The 26,923-nt window shown below is 40.0% G+C and overlaps 2 protein-coding genes across 2 annotated transcripts; one reads left to right on the forward strand and one right to left on the reverse strand.

Annotated features, from left to right (window-relative positions):
• si:rp71-39b20.4 (potassium voltage-gated channel subfamily V member 2) lies at window positions 1-7,938 on the reverse strand. Its single transcript, XM_020644439.2, has 4 exons — window positions 7,135-7,938; window positions 6,406-7,039; window positions 5,024-5,149; window positions 1-2,454 (listed from the first exon to the last, which is right to left on the reverse strand). Exons 1-4 carry the CDS (start codon window positions 7,671-7,673, stop codon window positions 2,137-2,139), a joined length of 1,617 nt encoding a protein of 538 aa, XP_020500095.1. The 5' UTR covers window positions 7,674-7,938; the 3' UTR covers window positions 1-2,136.
• Window positions 7,939-8,880: 942 nt separating this feature from the next.
• rps28 (ribosomal protein S28) lies at window positions 8,881-11,744 on the forward strand. The gene is made up of 4 exons (XM_020644405.3): window positions 8,881-8,991; window positions 9,279-9,326; window positions 9,995-10,117; window positions 11,611-11,744. Exons 1-3 carry the CDS (start codon window positions 8,953-8,955, stop codon window positions 10,115-10,117), a joined length of 210 nt encoding a protein of 69 aa, XP_020500061.1. The 5' UTR covers window positions 8,881-8,952; the 3' UTR covers window positions 11,611-11,744.
• The last annotated feature ends 15,179 nt before the right edge of the window (window positions 11,745-26,923 follow it).

Raw genomic sequence — 26,923 nt, forward strand, 5'->3', positions numbered from 1 at the left:
TTTGGGTGTTCTTGTACCAGGTATACTTGTGAATCACCCATGCTGACAAGGAAGTATACCAATAAAACACCTGTTGGGTTCAGATTGGACAGGCCGGTCTCCCAAACACCACCCTCCAGATTGCAAGTTTTCCAGGACTCTGCCAAAACAGTCTAAGAAGGCCACTTACTCTAAAATTCTGGTGGTGCCTAAACAAAACTGGATACCAAAAACGATCTTGAAGGAGATTGAATATATAATTGAGTCTAAAATGTGCCTAAGTTGTTGGACTAAGGGAAAGATGTAAAATATGAATCAAGTTGATGAAGTTTTATCTGCTTCCCAACATTTTATTTGAAATGCCTGTCTGTCTGTCTTTTCCTGATGTCCTTCTTCTATTCCTGTCCATTCAGACCTGGCTGAACACAACTAAGCAAGATTCTCTTGAGGTTTAATTGATGCTGACGACACCATTAAACCACTCTGGCATCTCTCCCATCACCTTATCCTGTAATGCTATTAGACAGGCAGCAGCGTCCCCTCTGAAAAAAAGTGACTCAAGTGTCTGTTAATAGATATAGACATAAGCCTTTTGTATTTTTCAATACTGAGTGCTATGAAACACATATTTTTAATTTAGCAAGAAACTCAAATGGTATTTAGAACAAATCCATATGTTCATATACATAACAAATGGGTTTTACATGGTTTCCAGCTTGTTGCTTTTTTAAGTTTAGTTTTATACACAAGAAAAAAAAGAAAAAAACATCTTAAAGGATATACACACAAAATATTTATTTACAGCCACTGTGAAATAGATTTTTTTTTTAATGAGTGAAATAATAAATGTTGGTAAATTAGATACATTCCATGATATTTTCTTCCTTTGTCACATTTTTTGTACTTATTTAACAATGCACTTCTCATCACATGCATTAAGTTAAAGTTGTTCATTTATATACACTAGTTAGTATGGGAGGAGAATATACAATATACATATATCATAACTGTGCAGTCTTTGGAGAGTTGTTAATCAGAACAGGAATTGGTTTAATGGTCTTAGAGAAAGAGCTAAATGCAGTGGCGCAGTCCAAGGACAGTGCAGGAAGTGCTTGATCCTGACATCTACGGGCCAAGAACATCGAGATCATCTCACTACCTGCAGGGATGGTGCTAAATACAGACGTGTCTGATGGCTATTATAAGCACCGTTGACCTTGAAAGACTTGTAAACATAACAATGGTCTTTCCTTAATTTTCTTATGAGGATTTACCAGAAAATTGGTAACAAATTGTTTAAATATCCATATAAGTAGTTTGTAAGAATATAAATAAGCTGATTGTGCAATCCTGATTCCCTGTGCCACCAAAATAGCACCGGACATGACTGACTCCTGCCCTTGTCCCAGGCGGGATGCGCAAGCGCAAGTCCTTGTAATCCTCGACAACGAAATTACACTCACAGGCTTGATCTCCACTGACACATCCGTGCAGCGTCTCTCCTACTACTTCAGTGTAGTCAAGAGCATGCTGAGAGACTGGAGTGAGTTTTTTTGACGGTAATATCACTTTGCTGACAGTAAGACAAGTTAGCACTGATGATGTTTTCAATTACATACAAATGTGAGATATTTAAATTTCTATTACTTGTATTTCCTTAGAGGTCAACAGCTGATCTTTATGATGTTTAAAACGTGCTGGTACAGAAGAACAGTTATTCAGAAGACATCTTTTGTGCGACCACGTCGTTGTCGGACAAGTAGCTGTCCAAGATAGTTCTTTAATAGCACTTCCAATGAAAACAATGACTGAAAAGCATCATCCTCCCTTTGGAATAATAAAACTACTGGTCCTCCTTGTGTCAAAAATCTACTTCAGTTCAGTCAGAGTTATATGGAAACAGAAAACAAGCAGTCCAGTGGAAGCAAATGGTCCATTTGACTAAGGAGTCATCATCCATAGTGTGCAAGCCATACCTCCTGTAAAGCTGAGGCTTATAGCTTATCTCAACTTGCTGCTGCCTCCATTTCACCCCTTTGCTTGTTTGTCTTACATCACATACACTCAGAATTGGAGGCAGATCGGGTCTTACACTCTGTAGACCCATGGGTGATAAGGCCATTTGGGGTAAGAAAGATTGCAAGTTGGCAGCTTCACTCAATCCTCGTTCTCATGGATAGTTTCCCTCCAGCTGGGCCGATAGTGAATCTCATCATCAGACTCCTCCAACGGAGGTTCGAAGCAGTTCTCAAACTTGCGTCTAAAACGCTTTCTAAGCTGGAAGGAACGCTCAGTGTTTGAAACACTGTACTCCTGTTCCTTGAGTTTGGCGTAGTAGTCTGAAAACTTGTTGAACAGGATGGAGATGGGCATGCCGTTGAGGATAATGCCAAAAGAGATGCAGCCAAATGCAACACAGCGGCCAAGATAGGAGATGGGGACAACATCTCCATAGCCAACAGTAGAGATGCTCACCTGGAGGGGGAAAAGAAGAAAGTGAGCCTCTTAACTTTCATAAACAGATTTCTACACACCCTTTCTAAAATGTCCTTTTAAACAGCAGAAATAGGAATGTTACCAGCCTGGACCAGCCCCCTATTCAAATTTCCATGTGGGGTTGGGTAAGGCTGGTGTGTGAACGCAGCAGGTAGACATCTGGGAATTTCATCAGTAGTTAGTGGGAGAGGGTGATGACTTTTATATCACATGACCAGTGAAGGACAGTCCAATCATTGTGCAAGTTAAGAAGCAGCATCATACTCTTTTCTGCTCACCAGTATGTTCTTGTCTGCTCTTTAGTTGATACTGTTGGGCAAAACCTATCATTAAAGTGTCTGACTTTGCCTGCCATCTTGGATATCTTGTTTATTTTACACTTTGAGGAGAGTGTGATAGTGCCTTTGGACATTTTCAGGAAAAATCTGTCCTGCATAAGTTAAAACAGCTTAGGTTATATCTACATCACGTTAAAACAACATATTTTATTACCAATTAGCTACCATCAGCCAATGTTAGTATCCAGCTACCTCTTGGCTAATGTTACCATTAGCCAAGAGGTAGCTGGATGCTAAGATACGTAAAATATGAGAAAATATGATACAATAGGGAAGGCATTAACAGACCTAGCTTTTGTAAACAATATATGATAGCCCCTAAAGCTACCACCAGAAAACAGCTAATTTTAGTTAGTGGAAAATCTGACCTACATCGCTCTCCCAATTTTTCACTATATTGGTTGTGTTTAAAATTGTTTAAAATGCCTATCAATCAAACAAGAAATGTTGAAATGACACTGACTGTCAGACTGATTTGCCTCCTACAATTTCCAGACTTAGCATTACAACTGCATAACAGCACTGGAGCTTCCCACCCTGTCCATCATGTTAGAGAAAAATGGTTTCCATGTTAATTCTCAATACTTCTGCATTGATAGTCAGTTAGATATTATAGAAAGTGTTGGGAAGATTTCCCATATTTGCCTCAAGATAGGCCTAATGCTCTACTCCAAAACACCCGATGGCTTCTTAAAAGTTCTGTAAGAAAAACATTTTTCTACAGATCATGTGTTTTGTGCTACGAGTCGTAAATAAAATGGATCAAATAAACCTCCAAGAATGCATCGCAACACTTTCTATCTCTGGAGTGCAATCACAGCGTCTGGCCACAAAAGAGACGCATTACACCGTATTAGAGGGGATTAGACACATATAAGTTAACAGCTGCCACCAGATAAATAAAACCAAATGTCCCTGAATGAGAGTGCAAAAAACACAGAGGACCAGGCTGATGATTTTGGCTTAAAAGACACTTGTAAACTAAAATGAAGCAAACAAAGTCGATCTTGAGGATTGCTTGCTGAAAAACAATAAGATTCAGGGGAAATGAACAGGCCTACTTTATCTTATTTCTTTCCATAGTTTGTCATCCAAAATAAAGTTGTGAATTGTAGTCTTGGAGCATGCAGGATCTAATATCTGGTTTTCTTAATGTACTGCACAATGGAGCTATGACACTGTAAATATATGTTCTTCAGTGGTCAGAATACCTTTTTAGCAAAACATTGCAAATCAGAAGATTGCATTCATTAGTCCATCTTATCTCCACTAATAAAACACATAGCAGTTTGGCATTTTGGGAAATGCACTTATTCTGTTTTTTTTAAGGAAATATTGCCAAAACTGCCAAACCAGTTTACTTTGGTTTAAAAGTTTAATACAATAAGAAACAGAAACCCCCCAAATAGTAAGTTTGGCTGGAGACCATCACATTTGTGTGGTCACCACTTTTCTTCAGTTCCAAGAAACCTTCTGCCCACAGTAATTTAATTTTAATGGCTTTAATGACTTTGTCAAAAAGCAAGGCAGCAGTTGATATTAATAAGAGAGTTCTATAGCCACCAGTTTTTAACATCTGTAAAGGTGATGGACTTTATTATAAAGGCCTGTCTGACAGTGTGAGAAATGTTCACCAAACAGTCTTATTTTCCCGCTACAAACATTTATATCACTTTATGTTATAGCCAACTTCATTCTCTGGTAGTGCAATAAAAATAGAGAACAACTGTGCCTTGCTCTATGCACATTTGACTTGACATTCAGAGCAATTCCTTGGAGGCCTAATCCTTGACAACCAAAATGCACCACACTGCTTGATCATAATGACCCCTGCCACACAAACACACACAATTTCCAACACAGTCAAAAGGAACAGCTTAGCAAGGTTAATTGATCCGGAAGAGTTTTAGGTGGTTGAAAAAAAAAAAGGCCAGTCTTCTACAGTAAATGCAGTGCAACATTGCTTTTATCATTAATAATGACGATTAAAGTGTTACCTGGAATTTTATGAATATTAAATTGAGTTTAAACCTTTCCTTGAGGTTTGTTCCCACATTTTAAATGAATGTCATCATGCACCTGTCTTGATCCAATTCCTTATTGTTTCATGATAATTCGTTTAGGTCGTGGATATGTCATGATAAATGTTATGACACCAAAAAAGGCATCTGAACTGGAAGTTATATCCAGTATAGTATTATCCTACTCACCGCAGCCCACCACCAAGCATCTGGTATGCTGCTGAAAGGTGTTCCAGGCTGATCCACCTCAACAGAGTGCATCAGAGCAGAGAAGGTGAAGATGCCCATGGCAATAAACAGGAACAGGCAGCACACCTGAATGATTACAGAGGAGAACAAGTCAACAACAGTCTTATTTTAATATTAATATAAATCAATACATTATAAATCTCAGGCCACAGGTCACACAACAAATTTTGCTGTATCATGACACCCTGAGCATACCAACCCATTATTTGTATTTCCACTGAATGTAAATAGAATGTATGAATCTCTATAACCCAAAATCAGAATAATGATTTGAAAAGCTTGCGTTATCCGCATTAGATCAATTTCACTTTAGACGGCAACACAAGGGCGAAAGAGATGTTTGACAAAAGAAAAAAGAGGATCATCTTGAATTTTTGTACAAGCTGAATTATGGATTTTACACCTGTAATTCATTACCTACATTTGTCTCTTGGCCTAGTTCCAATATAACACTTGTAGAAGTTTTATTTTACAAATGTACATTTTTCCTGTCCTTATCACAGATATTTACTAGTATTACCACAGAATGTAAGAAATAAAGAAAAAAAACAATGGCAACCAAAAACTGATTCCAAGATTTAAGATTCTTTGCATAATATGGCAGAAGTAAACCTTGTATGACCTTTTCTACTGTCTTTTTGCAACTACAACACCCGAATTTCCCCTCAGGGGATCAATAAAGTATTATCCTATCCTATCCCCAATTAAAGTTGTTATGGTAAACTTGTAAGCACATAGTTGGCTATTTACTCATCCTGAAGATATGAAGCAAAATTTGCACTTATTTAACTACAAAATTTGCAGCTGTCAGCAAAAAGCAATGCTGTCTATTCAAACAACATGTAGATGTAAAATAATGGAATTCATTTGGAGTCAAGTTTACTGTCTCATTGGTCAATTAACAATTCACTGCATTTAGCTCTGTTTTGTTCTCTTCTGGTTCATTAGGGTAAATGCTACCTATTTAGCTGCTAATTATTACACTAAATTTACCAGTAAGCATTAGGTGGGTCATCAGAGCTTTTTTGATTGAGAATAGCAGCTACTTGCTCATCTGAACATGTATGATGAGAGCACTGAGACAAAAACATAACAGTAAAATTCAGGCCTGCAAATCAAAATATGGAGCTAAAGTTGGCTAAATTTGTGATAATTAAAGGTGGGTTCATTCCAATGGCTGACAATTTTCCATATATAAATAGTAACATGATACAATGACATAGTATTTAGTTATAGCAGCATCAACCCAAGCTTAACCCAAGTTGATTTAAATAGGGGGAGTGGCAACTTTGCAGATTTCCTTGCTTGAAATCCCACTATACCTGCTCAGAGCACTGTCTGATGGTGAAACCAAATGCCCTCATGCCTGTGGAGTGACGAGCAAGCTTCAAGATACGGAAGATGCGCATCAACTTGACCACCTTGAGAACTTTGCTGACTTTACTGACTCTTGTCATAGTCTTCAGATCTTCTTTTGAGCTGACGTCTTCTGAATCTAAAACAAACGCCTCAAAAATGAGCTGAACAAAGTAGGGCATAACAGCCACCACATCCACAAAGTTCAGGGCACTCTTCACAAAATGTTTGATGTTGGATGTGGTGAGTAACCGCAAAAAGTACTCCATAGTAAAGAAAAGGATGGAACTAATCTCTATCCACTCCATGTAGGTTCTGCCAGCTAGTTTGTAATCCCTGAGTTCTTTTACTGTGTTCATTGTCATGGCAACGATAGATATAAGCACAAAGAGACTTGAAAACACAGCAAAGGCTTTGGCTGACAGGGAAGAGTAAGGATTCTCCATCAAGTCCCAGAGAATCTTTCGAAGCCCTCCAAGAAACATGTTCTTATATCCCTCATCATCTTGGTGAGGCTTAATCTCGTCGATCAGCTCCTGGTTGACCTTCAGCTGATCTCTGATGTCATCGATTTTCTCCTCAAACAGTATTCGGCAGCACCTGAGAGGAAAAATAGGGTAAATGATTGTTTAAAATACAATACAATACAAAACAGGCCAAGCAAGACATTAATACTTTAAACAACTACAACACACCTTGGAGTGTCCTTCAGTTTGAGCCCCCAGAACGACAACTCTTCTTCAAAGTTTACCGGGCAGAGACTGTCCATCACCCATAGGACATTACTGCAGTAAAAGTGGAAGATGTAGTGGAAAAACATGGGGTCCCTGTCAAAAAAGAACTCATTATTCTGAACGTTGTAATCATCACAGAGCGTCAGGCGCTTGACAGGATCATTACAGAGGGCAAGGACTCCAATCCTTGTTTTTGGGTGTCTGAGGACCAGATGCTTTGGGATATGAAATACCTTTCCACCAATGTTCAGGTTGACAATGTTCGATTGTCTTGGGTTTGGAAGGTCTTTGCTCTGAGTTTTCTTTGCCTTCTTTTGTTCTTCAGGTTTATCAAGGTTGTCCATGGATGTCCACGCTTTCACAGAGCTGTCCTGTGAAAAAGGGAATTCACCCTCCTGTTCTTCAATGCTCTGAGAAAAACTCATCTCACGTTTTATCGTTGCAAAAAGGCTGGAGCGACGCTTTTTCAGCACTTTTAACCTGGGCTTCACGGACTCCATTATGGAAGCTCCTTGGAAGACGAACAAACTCAAAACTCAAACAAAACAAAAGTTTTGAGCAAAGTTCAGATCAGTCAGTGAGAAGCAATAACGAGAGTATTCCATAAGATCTCCATCAGGCTGAATACTGCCCTCTAAAAAATGCTTCCTGGTTGAAATAAAGATAAGGAAAGCGCTACCGTGCTTTCTATGTCTCAGTGTGCAAGAAGATCAACGGCATGAGTTAGGGATTCAGCCTCTTTACTGAGTCTCTAATCCTATTGCAGTCCTTTCAGTCCAAACGCAAGTTAAAAATACTGTTCACAAGGATTAGCAATGTGATTTACGGCTTTGAGGGCTGAGAGACGAGGCAAGGCAGAGAGAGTGGTGTGATGACATTTGCATCCCTAACAAGGCAATGGATGGCTTTTTAAATACTATCGCTTCAGTTAGATTACCTGAAGTAGCTTTTTTGGTAATATATATTTAAAAAGTCCTGCTCTGTAATTTAATTATCAAATCATTATTTGACATTTATGTTTTGTCATCAGTAAAGGACCTTTTTTATTTGTCCCGTTCAACACATAATAAACAGAAGTCTGAATAAAGTCATTCTATGATTTTTTGTTGATTTTACTGAAAAAAAACAACAACGACTGAGGGTACCACCAAATATAATTAATTTAGGAGAACAGCATTCTATAGAGTAGGCCTAGGTACTGCAATAATTTCAATGGGAAACAAAAAGTAATGTGCATTTAAGCCGACTCTGTCTAAATCAACCATTATATTGGACAAGCGAAGCCAGATTTTTTTTTTTGAGCCATCAGTGTAAAATTGGCCCTAATTCTATACAATCTTCAGGGATTTGCAAGTAGCCAAATGTATATAGGCCTAGGCATACACACACTGTAGTGTTTGACAGATAATCTAATCAAAAAAATTAAAAAAACGGATACAATAAAGTTACAATATAGATACCAAACTGTAAAGTTTAACTTTGTGACATGGCAGAAGGGATACGGCCTCATTCTCCACCGTTCTCCCCCCATCCATTGTGTCAATGGTATTGCCCATTCGCCGGAAAAGGAAGTGGTTTACTAAAATTTACTTTAATTATTATAATTTTTTTTTAAAGAAATGGTATTTCGATTAATTGTATTGATTTACTCTACTTGGTTGTTTTCTAATAGTATTACATTGGATATAAAATTGGAAATAAAATAAAAAAGAAGCGTTAGATTTGCCTTATATTCCGTCCGTGCACCACGTGACTTCCTTTCCGGTCTAACCTGACAACATGGACGCCAGCCGCGTGCAGCCGATCAAGCTCGCAAGAGTAAGAAAATGTATTTAATGGTGAAAATAATGTTATAATTGTGCATCGACAGCTAAAGTAACAACAAATGACTGATATGGCACTTAAATAGTGAAGTTAAGGGGTACTATAAAGCGCGGTTTGTCTTACGACTCGGAGCTCTCGCGTGTCCATCATGGAGGACCGTAGTGAGCTGGTTCACCATTATACGGCCTTACACCGCTCTGCACAATTTTGAGATTTATATTGGGAACAAACCGCTTGTTTGGACAAGTTTTAACTTTCAGTATGTTGTGTTTTTTTTCCAGGTCACCAGGGTGCTCGGAAGAACTGGATCCCAGGGACAATGTACACAGGTATGCTAATAATGCTAACGTTAGCGTGAAAAAGTGCTAAATGTAGAGATTCCCCTTGATCCCCCGATGTGCTAGAAGTGTTCATCTACATCAGGGATGGGTAACTTTGGTCACAGCAAGGGCCACATTCATTTAATTCTCACTGCCAGGGGGCCAAATTGTAGGATACAAAAACAATTACAGTCAATTATGTTTCATTGAGGGTTGATGGGGGCCGCATGTGGTCCCCGGGCCGTCAGTTGCCCACCCCTGATATACATGAACTAGTCGCAGGGCTTCAACAAATATACCTGAACCACTTTTTTCTTGCGTTTGTTATGTTTTAAGTGTTAAATTCGTGTCTATATTATTTCTCTGCCCTCTCTTCAGACAAACGTGTCGTGTTGAAAGTTGATCTCTTGTAGCGGACTCATGCTTAAAGTGATCAAGGAGTAAATAAACTCTTGTGATTGCCTTAACATTCAGCAACTTTGATGGTTAAACTAAACTTCAGAGTCAGTCACAAGTTTTCTACAATTTTTCTTGGTGTGATTGTTAAAGGGTTAAGTCAGGTTTTTCCCTTTAACACTCTAAACGCCTGAATTTCCCTGCTGGGGATCAATAAAGTACTCTCCTATCCTAAAAGGTTTTCAGGTGTATTAGTGTCATATTGATTGTTGTTCTTGCAGGTCCGCGTTGAGTTCATGGACGACAGCAACCGGTCCATCATCAGGAACGTGAAGGGCCCAGTCAGAGAGGGAGATGTGCTGACACTTCTGGAGTCTGAAAGAGAAGCCAGGAGGCTGCGATAGGTAAGAGTGTGGATCATAATCTTGTCATTTCTGTTAGCATATACCCTAAAAGGTGTTGCTACATGACTTTTGTCAAAAGCAGAAACAACTATCAGCAGTTTAAGACACCTGATTGAGCTGTACAGGGTCTACGATCTAAAACTAACTTGTTGAGCCATTGAAAATGTTTGATTTAAGAAAGAAAATAAGAGTATTTTTAACACGGGTTCCACTACATTACGGAGGAGGATTTTATACTTTTTGTCAATGGATTTTGGTTAGGAACTATTCCAAACCATTTAAAACTAACTGTGATGTATTATGATTCGGAGCCTCAAGTATAGAGTAGTAAATCTGATGTTCACAGCTATGAATCATAATTATAATCTACTGATAAGAAACTCATCATTTTGAACTCGGTTGTTCTACTCTGAGCAGGCTGGCTTGATTTATAGTTCCAAAAATATTTTAAGTCTAATTAATTGAAGCTTTGTTATTAATTTAGCATTTGAATATAGCATAGTATTTCAACATTGATATTGCTTCACTAGTGCAAAGCAGAGGAAACCCTCAGTCCGCCAACTTCAAGTCCACTTTTCAGTGGCTCTGTTTGTAACCTGCATCAATTCAGGCGCAGCGCTGTTACCAGCGTGAATGCAGACTCGCTCACTCAAACCGGGTTGTTTGACGATCAAAGTAGTGCCACATAATTAATGACTCCCACGCCAGCGACGTGTGGACAATAGAAGAAAAAAAGGAGTCGTCTACTGTTTCATACGTTGAGAATTTTCAGTCAAAAAATGTTCTGCTTTAATCCCTGTATACATTCATGCTGCAGACAGTGTTGCATCTGCACTTCCTGAGGCTTCTGAACTGCCTAGAATTGTTGTGGCTTTGACCAAGAAAGTTTGAACAAGTTGTATGAAATCTAAGTGGGAAACTAACAGCAATGACTCTCACGCCAGCGACGTGTGGACAATAGAAGAAAAAGTAGTCATTTACTAGCAATCGTTTTTTTAGTGACCGGACCAGCCGTCAATGGCACACCACCTCATTAGTTTTACACTCCAAATCATTTTTCCCACCTTCTTTTGGTGAGTGGCAGGTGCTAATTTTGGACCCTACTCCCATACATTTAAACAGGTTTATGTAATGGATTAAATCTGATTAAAATACAAGAATGCACCACCATAAATGTGTATACTTCTAATCAGGAAATGCCAGAAGAGGGATGTAAGAGTGTGGTAGACATGCTTCAAAGGGCCGACGAAGACAGTCAAACGAGCAGCTGATGTGTCAAAGACTTGTTTATAGGCAGACTGCTCTACCAATTGAGGAAAAACCAGCCCGTTAACGATATTAAATCAGATACTTTAATATGTGAAAGTAGTTAAACTAAAATCATTTTAGTGTCTCTTTGCTCTTATTTGGTTGCCCACAGAGTATGTTAAAGAGTTGTTAGATTTCATTTTGATTAATTTGAGGTGTGGTCTGACTGTGTCTTCTCTTCACAGTTCCCGCTGAAGCTGTGAGGTCCAACATGGTGGAGAAGGAGTGAATTGACATTCCAATTCATCAGTGTGAATTGGAATGTCCTAAACCTCACTTTGGCAGATGTTTTGGAATAAATTTGGATATTAAGATCGAATTGAATGTCCTGTGGTTATTGACAAGATGTATTGACTTTTCCCAATATAAAAATTGAATTACATTTGTTGGAGCTCAGCTGTGAACTTAAGTCTTGTATAAGTCCTTGAAAAGCTACAGCAGAGGATTGATTGCTCAGATGTTTAAATGCTGTATCTATATTTCTAAGGAAATACAGTGTGACATATACACACGTGTGTCTCTGCGTGTTTACACGCACACAAATGCCTTGCTTTTCTGTGCCTGTATAGAAGGCAGGGAAAGTTGAGCATGAATGGGGGGAAATTTGTCTCTTTTTGTCCAAACCAGAGAAACATTGAAAAGATGAACAAAATAGTTATGAGTTAATCTCTTCAACTATCAAACATGGACATTATCATTACATCCTTAACTATCCTATTTCATCAAGCAGCTCAGCCAACACTGTAAACTAGAGTAGTTTTATTTTTAACTACATAAATTGCACAAGCTCACAACACAAGTAGTCTGGTTGCACTTCGGGAACAGGTGCTTGATTTTCTTTCAAATCTAATTCCACCAGCAGTTTACTTTCTTACTATGGTTGAAGAGGACATTAATTTTTGAAAGTTTAGGTTTGATTCAGATTGTGTACAGCAGAGGGCAGCATCACCATTTGTTGATTTTCATCTCTAAATTGAGCACAAGTTCCAGAAAAGCTGCTTGTCTCAAACTGATGCAATGATCACAATTGAAATATCAATTCATTAAACTTGTGAAATAGAAACAGCTGTGTGATCAGCAAATGACAACATCAATGTGCATGACTGTTTATATACTAAATATCTTTGTTTTCTTTTGTCTAAAATAAATTCACGTGGGGATTATAAGAGAAAATCCTAAGGGGCTGCATTGCTTAATTCTTAACACATTTTCCCGTTTTCGCTCACTGTGTAAGCTTTGTCTGAAGCCACTTCTGTTGGCTGAACACATTTATGGCCTCAGCATCAAAGGCTGAGACGGAGACCATGCTGTTTCTGAAACAACGAGCCAGATTCTCAGGCACGGATGTGTCAATTTTTATATCCAAGTGATGAATTACGACCAAACTGAATCCAGGCACGATTTACAAGATTCGAAATGGGCGGAAAACTGAACATTTCTGTGGCAGTGAGTCAGTTACAATCCAAATTTTGACTGCGTTGTGCATTGTCCAATTCTTGTCCATCGCAGTTCACAAGGTCGGTCCTGTTTAAATGCAGAAAATATATGTTGTAAAATATGTTGTGTAAATTTAATAAATAATCGGGGGTATATATAGAAAGCATGAAATACATTATGAAGATCTGTATACTTTTGAGTTGACGGTGTCATGTTAGGGTCTTCGGCTGAAATCCAGCCTGAAGGATCCCACAGTTTGTTTGAACAGGGAAGCATGTCATTCTGAGCTACGTGTTGTGATGAGGCTCTTTCACTGCTGTATGTTTACTTTAACTTCACATTGACCTACATTACACAGAGCTATGCATTGACCTACTAGTAGAGCTGTAAAATCAATATCATATATCATCAGAGTGTCTGCCACACTGCTGACACAGCTGCACCATACTGTCCATCATACTGTACTGATATTTGATGTTGCAAGTGCTCTTAAGTAAGTGATGGAAAATCTAGCAAATAAAAAATGAAACGTTAAAACTTTGTATCACTTACTTTCCAGCCTTGAAACAACGTAAAAAATATTGACCGTTACATTGTTGTTGACGTTGTGCAGCTGAATTCTGCTTGTGCCAACCATTTGCATGAGCTTGCTTGTAGACAGTGTCTCCTTTTAAAAGTTTAAAGACACAGTAAATCACTAGTAACTGCTAATGCTGTGCTCATTAGTAAGAAAAAAAAATCTTCCTCAGAGTCATGACAAAAGTGACACCAAAAACCCACTTCATAGAACCTGAAAAACAGAGTTAATCAAACAAAAGACTGAGCTGAGTTGCATACTTCCATATGTTGCCAAAATGCAACTCAGGTGACCCATTGTCTTCTCATAGTGCAGATCATTAACCATCACATATACGTTCATGCTGCAGACGTTGTTGCATCTGCACTTCCTGAGGCCTCCAAACTGCCTAGAATTGATGTGGCTTTGACCAAGAAAGTTTGAACAAGTTGTATGAAATCAAAGTGGGAAACTAACAGCAAGCCACAAATTAATTCTTGGCAGCTATTAATTAAACTAAAGTAAAAAATGTACGCCCATAAAGAGCATGCTTACACTTGACAAGCTATGTGTCAGAGAGACAGTAAGTCAGTGATAGGGAAAACATCATCTTCTGACATCTGAGTAGTACATATAGTCATACAAAAAAGTGTGTAAATGTGGATACACAGGGAAAACAGCCTCCATGTTTTAAACTTTGACCCTAAAGACAAACAGCAAGAAAAACAAGTTATAGAAAAGCAGATGAAGAAAGAAGAGGAAGACTCCAAGTTTGTCATTAACCAGTAAATAACAGCCCTGCACTTGAAAACAACCTGGTGTTATGTTACCTCCCACTGCCATAATCACTCTACTCCTCCTCGCCATGTCTCTGGCTCACCCACACAAGTCTCACGGGTGGCATGTGTTTACCATCTCTTCTGTTTCACTCTCTGGAGTAGAAACGCTTTTGTTTTAAAAACACATCTAACCCAGGCCTCTCTCTGGTTTTCTGCATGCCCCCAAGTTCTAGCAGAGCTGGGAGAAAACACCAGCAGTGGCTATGTATGTATGTACGGATGGATGTATGAATTAATGTATGCATGTATGTATTTATACAGTATATGTATGTATGGATGGCTGGATGTATTTATACAGTATATGGATGGATGTATGTACAGTGTGTACGGAAAGTATTCAGACCCCTTTACATTTTTCGCTCTGTTTCATTGCAGCCATTTGCTAAAATCAAAAAAGTTCATTTTATTTCTCATTAATGTACACTCAGCACCCCATCTTGACAGAAAAAAAAAAACAGAAATGTAGAAACTCTTGCAAATTTATTAACCAAGATAAACTGAAATATCACATGGTCATAAGTATTCAGACCCTTTGCTCAGTATTGAGTAGAAGCACCCTTTTGAGCTAGTACAGCCATGAGTCTTCTTGGGAATGATGCAAGAAGTTTTTCACACCTGGATTTGGGGATCCTCTGCCATTCTTCCTTGCAGATCCTCTCCAGTTCTGTCAGGTTGGATGATGAACGTTGGTGGACAGCCATTTTCAGGTCTCTCCAGAGATGCGCAATTGGGTTTAGGTCAGGGCTCTGGCTGGGCCAGTCAAGAATGGTCACAGAGTTGTTTCGAAGCCACTCCTTTGTTATTTTAGCTGTGTGCTCAGGGTCATTGTCTTGTTGGAAGGTGAACCTTCGGCCCAGTCTGAGGTCCTGAGCACTCTGGGAGGTTTTCTTCCAGGATATCTTTGTACTTGGCCGCATTCATCTTTCCTTCAATTGCAACCAGTCGTCCTGTCCCTGCAGCTGAAAAACACCCCCATAGCATGATGCTGCCACCACCATGTTTCACTGTTGGGATTGTATTGGGCAGGTGATGAGCAGTGCCTGGTTTTCTCCACACATACCGCTTAGAATTAAAGCCAAAAAGTTCAATCTTGGTCTCATCAGACCAGAGAATCTTCTTTCTCATATTCTGGGAATCCTTCATGTGTTTTTTGGCAAACTCTATGCGGGCTTTCATATGTCTTGCACTGAGGAGAGGCTTCCGTCAGGCCACTCTGCCATAAAGCCCCGACTGGTGGAGGGCTGCAGTGATAGTTGACTTTGTGGAACTTTGTCCCATCTCCCTACTGCATCTCTGGAGCTCAGCCACAGTGATCTTTGGGTTCTTCTTTACCTCTCTCACCAAGGCTCTTCTCCCACAATTGCTCAGTTTGGCTGGACGGCCAGGTCTAGGAAGAGTTCTGGTCGTCCCAAACTTCTTCCATTTAAGAATTATGGAGGCCACTGTGCTCTTAGGAACCTTGAGTGCTGCAGAAATTCTTTTGTAACCTTGGCCAGATCTGAGCCTTGCCACAATTCTGTCTCTGAGCTCCTTGGGCAGTTCCTTTGACCTCATGATTCTCATTTGCTCTGACATGCACTGTGAGCTGTACGGTCTTATACAGACAGGTGTGTGCCTTTCCTAATCAAGTCCAATCAGTTTAATTAAACACAGCTGGACTCCAATGAAGGAGCAGAACCATCTCAAGGAGGATCAGAAGAAATGAACAGCATGTGAGTTAAATATGAGTGTCACAGCAAAGGGACTGAATACTTATGACCATGTGATATTTCAGTTTTTCTTTTTTAATAAATTTGCAAAAATTTCTACATTTCTGTTTTTTTTCTGTCAAGATGGAGTGCTGAGTGTACATTAATGAGAAATAAAATGAACTTTTTTGATTTTAGCAAATGGCTGCAATGAAACAAAGAGTGAAAAATGTAAAGGGGTCTGAATACTTTCCGTACCCACTGTATGTCCGTCCCATCTGCAGCAATTGTCTGCAACATTGCTTCAGACACACAAATGTCAAGGATGATTTTCAGAAGTGTACAAGAGTAGCTGATTGCCACGAAAGGATGTTTACAACTTTCTAGAATTCTAGAAACTTTCTGACTTCAGGGCATGGAGTTAGTCTTTTCTCCTTGTTTTTATTAAATCTTGTAATAAAGGAACAATATTCCTTTGTTACGAGTTCATTTATGATGTTGGCCTTCCTGAGTTATTCCTGAAAACAGCCCAGAAAGAAGCTAATTGGAGGTAAAAGTACAAAAATATTATTAGCAAACATATTCACATTTTAATTTTTTATAATCTTTATTTTGTCAATTTTTTAATTTAACAACACGAATAACATAGACAACAGAAGAGAACCCCGTATGAGGAGGGCACCTTAGATTGAAAATAATAGTCATACTAACTTTATTTATATTGCAGCTTTAAAAACATGTTTCCAAAGTGTTTTGACCATAGACTGTAAATGGTTTTGACTGACAAAGCAAGGCAGGAACTTAGGAAGATAAGATAGTAGCAGTCAAAGCAGAGTGTATTCTCTGCAGCCAGTTTCTCATATATATATTTTCAAAGAAGAATTAATCATAATGAAGAAAAAAAAAAACTTTGACAGTTTTGATGTCTTATGGGGTCAGCCTCTTAAAGGGGGTGATCCCACTGTTTCTAAAAAAAGAAAACTACAGGCCTATCTCAAAACTGTCTGTCCTGGCTAAGGTTCTGGAAACCCTTGTCAGTGATCAGCTTAAGGACTTTTTAATCACTAATAATGTTTTATCTGACTTTCAATCTGGTTTTAGAAAAAGACACTCTTAAAGTTAATAATTTTATAGAAATTATAGATCACAAGCAGCATTGTGCAGTCCTTTTGATAGACCTTACAAACAGAACTCAGAGGGTTACAAGTCTAGTTCACTTACTTTAACCAAAGGTGTGCCTCAGGGGTCAGTCCTATGGCCACTCCTATTCATTCTCTATATAAATAACATTGATTCAAATGTTCTCAATTTTAATTTTCACTTTTAAGCTGACAACACTGTGATGTACAGCTCAGCACCCACTCCAGACCAAGCTCTCTCACAGTTACAACTTGCTTTTAACATTGTTCAACAATAATTGTGCCGCTGCCTGTCTTGGCCAGGACACTCATGAAAAATATATTTTTAATCTCAATGAGTTTCTTTCCTGGTTAAATAAAGGTTAAATTAAAAAACATTTTTAATGGTTTGGTACCTTTAAAACAACTGTACCTGTTCATTGATGAGTATGTAGTAAAAGAGAGAAAACAAGTATTTATGACGTAGAAATACCTCACAATGTAGTCAAAAGTACATTAAGCAATTGAGTGATTGTGTAGTAATTACCTTTAACTGTTATAAGACACAGTTCTGGCAGTACAATAAATAAAATGTACCTTTGGCCATGGCAGTTCTTTAAAACAATGCACCGATTTTGTTCCCTGTGACAAATGCGCTGTGCCGTGAACATGGATTTTGTTTCTCCCATGCTGGGTAACAGGATGTGCAGCAGGGAGGTCATGGAGCATCCAGGGGGAGAGCGGCCTCTGATTTACGCAGCTATGACTTGGGTCAAGGCCCTAAAAATTTACGAATGAGGCCCATAGGACACAGAGGGGAGGCCACAGAGGCTATAACCACAGAGGTAACTATAAGACATTCTGCCTCTCCCCTTCTCTATCCTCTGTTGGTTTGTTTTTCTCACAGTCTCTTTATCAAAACTGTTTCACCCTCTGTGCACCCCTCCAGACCCTCTGAGCATTGAACTTTAGTACACTTTGCCTCTCCAAAGATTATCCTTGTTTCCTGCCATTAATAGAAGGTGAGGTCTAATTAGACCCCTGGTAGACAAGCCAAGTTTTTAGTGAGGGGTTCGTTAGAGAGAAAGGCTGAAAGCAAAGATTAAGGAATTAAAACCACTCTTTCTTAACACTTAGCCACTATTTCAACCTGTCTGCAAAAGTGCAATTTGCTGCTTTCAAGGAAAGAACAGTAAATACAAACAATGATACATAAGCACCACTGACATTTAAGATTCGCAATTTAAACACACAAAAACACTTGAAAGAAAAAGTCCATAAAGTGCAAAATAAAGAAAGATAGTTTAAAGGATAACAGCAAAAAGCAAAACGGATGCTCTTAAAGTTAACTTACTTTTATGTAAGCTAAAGTGCAAAAGGGGAAGACTCCATTGTGTGAAGGTCAGGAAAACAAGCCATTCATTTATTTTTTGAAGGCTCCAACCCCTGCAATGCATGACACTTGCTAATTTTTTCTCCCACAATTCGCTGCATACAAAAGTCACAGAACAAACAGCAGGTGCAGAGCGCCCTGAAACACAGGGTCATATACTTGGCTGTTGATGATAATGAGGCAGTGTTAGAGACAGAGATGTTTTGACTCTTTGGAGCAGGAGTCCTTAGGTAAACATTGAAAGACAAAAGTGGACTCTGGGCTGACATGAATATTAGCACAGTGTACTGAGTGGAAGAACAAAGTCAGGTATTGTTCCTGACTGTTCCTCAGCGAGTGTGAGGCACTCAGCAAATATGATGTGATCAGGCTTGCTTAATCAAATTGATGTTCTTCAGGGTAGGTGCAGGGTCAATTTCACCTGAGAAACACTTTTATTTCCATGCAGTTTATACCTGTTAGCTGCAATTACTGACAAAGACACATTTTCTTGTTTTCTAGATACAGACGTTAAAACCCTTTTTTCATTTTGAGATTCACCTTTTTGTTCTTTTTACATTATTTATTAATTCATTTATTCAATCAATCATTCATTTTGCTGAGACAGAGTTGGGCATATTGAAAAGATAAATACCTACCTCTAATATCTGACCTCTACAGCAGTAGCCAGTTAACTTAGCACATGCCTGGAATCAGGTTGAATTAAGGTCCCTTTTTTGGCCAGAATTTCCCTTTTTTCCTCATGTACACACCACTCATCAGTCCCCATCTTTCTATACCGAACCCTTTTTTATGTTTGGTTGTCAGTTTTCTTCGCTAAGTTTCTAATACCACACCTGTTCCTATTTAGCTGCAGAGGCAATGTCTTGATCCTACAGGGCTGTTGCAGCAATCCTGTTTCTGCCACTAAGTTGCAGCATCTACTGTGGTGGTGCTTCAGGAGCTTCCTTGGCCACCAAAGCTCACCTACCGACCGGTACCCTAGCTTCTAGCCACCTATGTGGATCATGTCGCCTCTGGCCTATACTGCTTAGCCCATCTCTGGTTCACTCGTTAAGCCTTGACGTTTAGCAAGATTATCAGTGTCCATCATCTTCTGATGATAACAATACATAGACAGAAATGTGTCACAGTTTGTGATAAAGATAATAAGTAAGAAGGCCTAGTTGACTGTAAATAATAGAATATATGTTGAGAAACACTCAGGACATATTCCGGCCCTCAAGACTTGTACTTAATAGTTTTTCCATTTATGTATAATTTTGAGACAGAACATATCTTACTTGAGACCTGATCAGTTTAAAATGTTACTTTGATGTTCTCTCTATTCTGTTTGTTTCTCTTTGAGTGTTCAGGTTTGTTCTTGCAGCATCACAAAGGGTCAGATAACATCTTGAAGAGATATGGCCAACAGATGCTTAAAGTTGAAAGACCTCACTGCAGGATGAACTTTCAGTGATGACACACTCTGGTTTATATAACCATCCTGGGAAGTTTGACTCATTTTTTTATTTAATGGGGTCAAAATCAAAATACTGAAGTAAAACTCTGAGCTTTTTGACACACCCATGAGAGATCATGCAAGATACACAGTTGGGAAATTATTTGACAAGAACAAACTTTAATGGAATATGACATGTTCAAGTTTTTAGATAAATGTGTTTAACAAATCAGGTGACTCTAACTTTCAAGTTATAATAGTTTGCTTTATGTTTTAAAATATCTACAAATATCTACTCAGTGAGTCAGTGGGAGAAATACAGGACACAGTGTGACTGCTCAGAAATGAGGATGACACAAACAATCCCTTTTCCAACTCACACACAAAGATCCATCCAAAAATTGTCAGCTGTAATATATGTACAACCTGCCAAAATCATTACTTCAATAGACTGCTCCTGGTAATTCAGTACACAGACAGCTTAGAAACTTCAGTTACTAAGGTTTTTTGGTTGTCTCAATACCTCCAGAACAAGCTGTTGCAACCATCGCTTGGATTAGTGTTCAGGATTTGAGATTAATGTGGATCAGGGCAGTCTTTAGAGACACAACAGACGGACAGAGGTCATGGGCTTAATGTTTCAACTTATCATTATTTAAGTGCACATTGTGTCATTTTTATCCCCGTGAAATAATCAAAGGTAATGTTAGCAAATGTCAGCAGTTCGCCATCTTCCTTCCTCCCTCTCTGACACAAATCATCAATGTTCACCCAGAAGACAAGAGGTCAACTGAAAATCACTGGTACTTTGGATAAAAAAAGAAAAAAAAAGATATCTCTCAGTTTGAACAAACTTTTGTGATTGTTTAACACAAATCAACAAATTTGTTTCATACTTTAAGTCAATTTAGTGGAGAAATGTTATATATGCAAAATATAAATATTAAATGAGAAGCAAGCAGCCAGTTAGCTGAGCTTGGCACAATTACTGGAAACAGAGGGACAAGGCTAGCCTTGCTGTCTGGAGATTTGCAAACACAGTTCAACCCTATATCAACAAGGGTTTATCATCACTTAAAGGTTGGCAAGAGACACCAAAACCATGCCGTTTTTATACACATTGTTATGACAAAGCTAAGCTTACTGGCACCTGGCAGTAACTTCCTATCCATCCATCCATTTTCTTCCGCTTATCCGAGGTCGGGTCGCTGTGGTAGCAAGCGTAGTAAGTCAACCCAGACTTAACTCTCCCTAGCAACGTTTTCCAGCTCAAAAGCCTTCTCCAAATCCACAAAACACATGTAGACTGGATGAGCAAATTCCCATGCGTCCAAGTTATTAGGTACCCCGATAATTGGAGCACACCCTCCGGTCCCCCTTTTTGAAAATGGGAACCACCACACCGGTCTGCCACTCCACAGGCACTGTCCCAGATTTCCACACGACATTGAAAAGGCTTGTCAGCCAAGACAGCCCAACAATGCCCAGAGCCTTTAGCATCTCAGAGCGAATCTCATCCACACTCGGCGCCTTGCCACTGAGGAGCTTTCTAACTGCCTCAGTGACCTCTGCCAAGGTTAGTGGTAAGGCTTCCCCTGGATCTTCAGACTCTGCCTCCTCTTCAGAAGACGTGTTGTCTGGGTTCAGGAGTTCCTCAAAGTATTCCTTCCACCGCCCAACAATGTCCCCAGTTCGGGTCAGCAGTTCTCCACCCCTGTTGATAACAGCCTGGGGCAAGCCCTGCTTTCCCTTCCTGAGCCGTCAAACGGTTTGCCAGAACCTCCTTGATGCCAACCGAGAGTCCTTCTCCAAAGCCTCCCTGAACTCCTCCCACACCCGGGTTTTTGCTTCCACAACCCCTGAAGCCACAGCCCACCGAGCCACCCGATACCTGTCAGCTGCTTCCAGAGACCCCTGGGATAACCAAGCCCGAAAGGCCTCCTTCCTCAGCCTAACGGCTTCCTTCACCACTGGTGTCCACCAGCGGGTTCTAAGGTTGCTGCCATGACAGGCACAGACGGTCTTCTGGCCGCAACTCGTAGCCGCAGCTTCTACAATGGAGGCTTTGAACATGGACCACTCAGACTCCATGTCCCCAAACTCCTCCGGGAAGAGAAGTTCTTCCAGAGGTGGGAGTTGAAGACCCCACGGACAGGGGCCTCTGCCAGACGTTCCCAGTTCACCCGCACTACACGTTTGGGTTTGCCAGGTCTGTCCGGCAGCCTTCCCCGCCATCTGATCCAACTCACCACCAGGTGGTGATCAGTTGACAGCTCTGCTCCTCTCTTTACCCGAGTTTCCGAAACATACGGCCGCAGATCTGACGAAACAACTACAAAGTCGATCATCGATCTTTAGCCTAGGGTGCTCTGGTAACAGGTACACTTATGAACATCCCTATGCTTGAACATGGTGTTTGTTATGGCCAATCCATGACTAGCACAGAAGTCCAACAACAAAACACCACTCAGGTTCAGATCGGGCAGGCCGTTCCTCCCAATCACTCCCCTCCAGGTGTCCCCGTCGTCGCCCACGTGAGCGTTGAAGTCCCCCAGTAGAACTACAGAGTCCCCAGGCGGAACTCCTTCCAGGACCCCACCCAGAGACTCCAAGAAGGCTGTGTACTCTGAGCTGCTGTTAGGTGCATATGCACATACAACAGTCAGAGCCTTCTTCTCTGCAACCTGAAGTCGCAGAAAGGCGACCCTCTCATTCACCGGGGAAAACTCCAACACAGTGGCGCTCAGCTGGGGGCTTGTGAGTATCCCCACACCCGCCCGGCGCCTCTTCAGAAAAAGAGAGAGTCCAGCCCCTCTCCAGGAGTTTGGTTCCAGAACCGACGCTGTGCGTAGAGGCGAGCCCAACTATGTCTAGCTGGTAGCGCTCCATCTCCTGCACCAGCTCCGGCTCCTTCCCTGCCAGAGAGGTCACGTTCCACGTCCCTAGAGCCAGCCTGCGCTGCCGGAAATCAGAATGCCCAGGCCTCCACTTACACCTGCCACCCGGCTCTGCATGCACCCTTCCCCCATGCCTCTCCCTGTGGGTGGTGGCCCTACAGGGCAGCGGTAGACCTGGGTCCCCCTGGGTCTGGCTCCAGGGGGGGTGCCCCGGTTTCCCTCTTCCAGGCGAGGTGGCTTGCTCCAATGTATGCTGCTTCATAGGGGTATTTGTTGAACCGCTCTTAGTCTGGCCCCTCCCCTGGGGCCACTTTGCCTTGGGAGACCCTACCAGGGGCTAGTGCCCCGACAACACAGCTCACCAGGACATGCAAACTCCTCCACCACGTTAAGGTGGCGATTCTTGACTTTTTGAAAATGACATAGTTATCCTTCTTTCAGTATAATACACAAGGAGATTGGTAAAATACGACATATGATGAATGTAGAAGTATTTCTTTAAATAATTGAACCAGAAAAATGAAAGATGCAGGCAGTTCAACTGCCTTTATATACTGCATCCCTGCAGTACAAGCGTCAGCTATACAGAATGTGGGTGGTTTACAAAAAAACTGTTTGTTATAAATCATCCCTTTAGCTGATGAATAAGAGACACAAGTATTTAATTTCTACAGAGATGCAAGTGCTAAAAAGTACACAGCTGCCATACAGTCAGAGGCCAGGACCCCTGCTGTTCTGCAGGAACACTTTGTAATTCAAGCCATCTTTCCTTTTTCTTCCCCAAACCAGCTGTCTAGCTCTTGCGAAAGGCTGTCTGCCAGATACCCACATTTTTCCCAGAACAGGCTCCATTCAGTTAAATCCCTCTTCACTTTAAGAGTCTTGTGCATTTGACCTGCAGCTACCTCCACTCCTGTTGATTAAATTAATTGGACAATGAATTAGTATCATTGAGATCAGTAACCTACACCAAGTGGCCTTGAGTGTTCCCTCTCTTCAGTAAACACAATATGTGCAATTGAAGGTTTCACAGAAGGCCAATTGGTTCGTGGGAATGGATTCATGCTTGATGAGCCGGGTATGTACAACCAGAGGACTGAGGGACAGAACAGGGACTGGGAACGCATCTTCTGAAACTCTAGGGAGACTGAAAAGCTATACTGCATATCACGCTCTGGGTCCATGAAATGTCAAAGGAGGGTTCTGGGTGGCTCATCTAACAACCACAGCTGCCCCATTTGAGCGGATTCCCCAGACAGTGTAAATATGTTTTCAGGTTATTAATAGCCACAGCGTTTAGCACAGAATTCATTCTTGACCTTGGTAATTTGTTTTGGTCTCCAGAGTTTGTTTGTTTTTAGAAACAGCATTTTACAGCAGGAATCCTGACGATGTCTTTAAGTTACTTCACAAATAACTGAATGTTTTAGAGTAGTTTTAATTAAAAGTGCACTTTTAAAAGAATATTTTCACTTTTGGCAAAGAAAAATGTTTGTCACTTTTTTTTTTGAGAGTTGGATCCCAGATACAAGCTATACAACTTTTACATTTATGTGGTACTGAAGCTTAAATAGGTAGCCAGGCGCTTTCAAGCGCTAACCAAATCTGCCTTGCAGCACCTCTGAAGCGCATTCATTGATACATTTTATCTGGTTGCATGACATGCTATTGATTTATTTTGCTTGCAGGCAAATGTTACCTCTAGATGAAGCCAGGTTAGGTATTTCCCTATTTTCTTTTCTTATTTTATGCTAGGCTAATATTTTGTGCTTCATGTTTTACAGACAAAGAGAATGACGGTGATGTTTTAATCTTTCATTTCTCAGACAGAAGGAGTTGTTGGAGACTGTGGGAGTATTTGGGAAATGTATTACCTTTAAAAGCAACTTTTGTTAAATAAGTTCCTAAAGCCAAATGTAGAAGGAATCTGCCTGATAAAACATCTAAGGCTAACTATTTCATATTATAACACTTGTTTGATTATTTTGTACAAAAAATAATGCTAGTTGTTACCAGTTGTAATGCTAAGCTAACCATTTCCTAGTAAGAGCTACCTTATTTAAAAAAAATGAGATTGGTATCAGATTACCATATAAAGCTTGCAAAAGACAAAAAGAAATTCTCAAAATGAGGAACTACAAAAATAAAATATTGTATGTCTTCAGAACCGACAGTTTGTAACAATGTCAACAGCTTCTCTGGTATTTTAGTTCAGGAAGACACTCATCAGGTGAAAAGGGTACTGTGTGACTAAGTTCCAGGGTTGAGGCAAAGAAAAATTAAGTTTTGAATCAGAATTGATTCTAATTCTCTGTATAATCGGTCACCCAACTGTTCTGATCATAAACAACTTTGAACTGCCTCAAAGAATACTTGTTTCAGAGCTGTCTTTCCTAAATGTTGTTACAGGATTAAGAGTGAGGATTAAGTCTAATTCTCTTCCTAATCACACATGCAGCATTTGTTTGCTCAGGGTAAGGTGGTAGGCATAATTCAGAAATATTGTAGCCTGTGTGAATTTCAAACGCTGTACAAAAATAAGAGCATACACAGCTAATGAGGTCAACCACAGCCTATATGCATATTCACATTTTCAAAATAGGGCTATATGTACATTCTGTACTTTTCTACTTCCTGCCAGCTGGGACACTCGTTGAGTCCATATGCAGGGTCAGAGCTGAGTGAAAAAGCATGAAGAGTCTGGGGACAAGAAGTATACGGGTCATCTATCAGCAGGAGCTTGTTCCATACCAGCAGTCTGAGAAGTAAAAGTATCTCATGGTAAATAAATACCAAAGCAGGTCAAGCACAAGCAAAAACAAAAACACATTCATTTGTATCGTGTTACACATGTCTGTGCATGTGTTAGCTGAGCATGAGGGCAAGGAATGTCAAAAGAGAAGACTTGGTGTATTTGTGTGCATTTAAGCATGCAAGAACGATACATGCATAAATGAAGTGTGTATTTGTTTTGTGGTCAGCTGCACAAACAGGGCACTGGGGCACATATTCTTTGCTCTCACATAACTTGTGTTATAAAGCCTTTGACCCCAGAGAGAAGAAACAGGCTCATCATAAAAAAGGCAGAAGTCAAACATTTGTGTGGGAACTAAAAGAGTCTCTTGATACATGCACATGCAAGACAGGGACCTTAATCGTCCAAGGACAGCATGTTGGAATCCACAGAGGAAATCACTCATATCCTCTCAACCATGCGCTCCCTGCCAGGACCTGTTTGCACTGAACCCAACTAGAGTCGAAATGAATCGCACTTCATCTCTCAAAGCTGCTGGAGGGGGAAGAAAAACTGCAGGTTTTCATCTATACTGCTACCATGTCAGATTCAGTTCCTGGGGCTGCAATAGTATAACAGTCACTAAAAGGGCTGAGCAAATTGGAACAATATGCTTTTGTTTTGCACCACTAGGGGGCAGTAGTGTGTAGAGCCAGCTGTCTACTGATTTTTAACAGGCTGTAGAATGGAGATTGCAAAACTGCTGTAAAGCAGGCATTTTACTCTGCACAGCAGGTTGTATAAGCGTTTATGAGTAAGGACACCAACCTTTTTCCAGTCTTACCAAAAATGCATTTGTCATAGCTATGGTGTTATTTGTTTCTAAATGTAATTCTATTACCATGAAAACATCTAAAAGAGATAATCACTCTGAGTGAATTTGATAAATCAGGGACATTTGAACATCATCAGGAGACGTGCAAACTTCACTTATAATTAATTATGACTTCATTCCATTTCGGTGTGCCCGTTTCAAGGTGCATGTATTATGCATTTAATAGAATTATCACTTTGAAACATGCTCAACATGCTAAATGGAAAATATGGTACATTCCTGATTTTGCTGCAATGAAAGTTTAAACATCTACCGATACATCAGGATCTGAAAATGTAATTCAAAATACTGTCATTCCTAATGACATTCCTACAAGAGATACAAACTGTAAATCTTTCAACAGATCTATTTTTTATTGCCTATTTCTTCATCATTGGTGATTATGAAATGCCTAGAGCGCTGAATCCATTATTTTTAATGCTTGTTTAATGACAACGGATTTCTCCAGATTTACTTCTCTGATCTTTCCATTTTGACTTTTTCACTAAATCACAACAGTG

Source organism: Labrus bergylta, chromosome 4 (genome assembly GCF_963930695.1).
Source record: "Labrus bergylta chromosome 4, fLabBer1.1, whole genome shotgun sequence".
Lineage (NCBI taxonomy): Eukaryota > Metazoa > Chordata > Actinopteri > Labriformes > Labridae > Labrus > Labrus bergylta.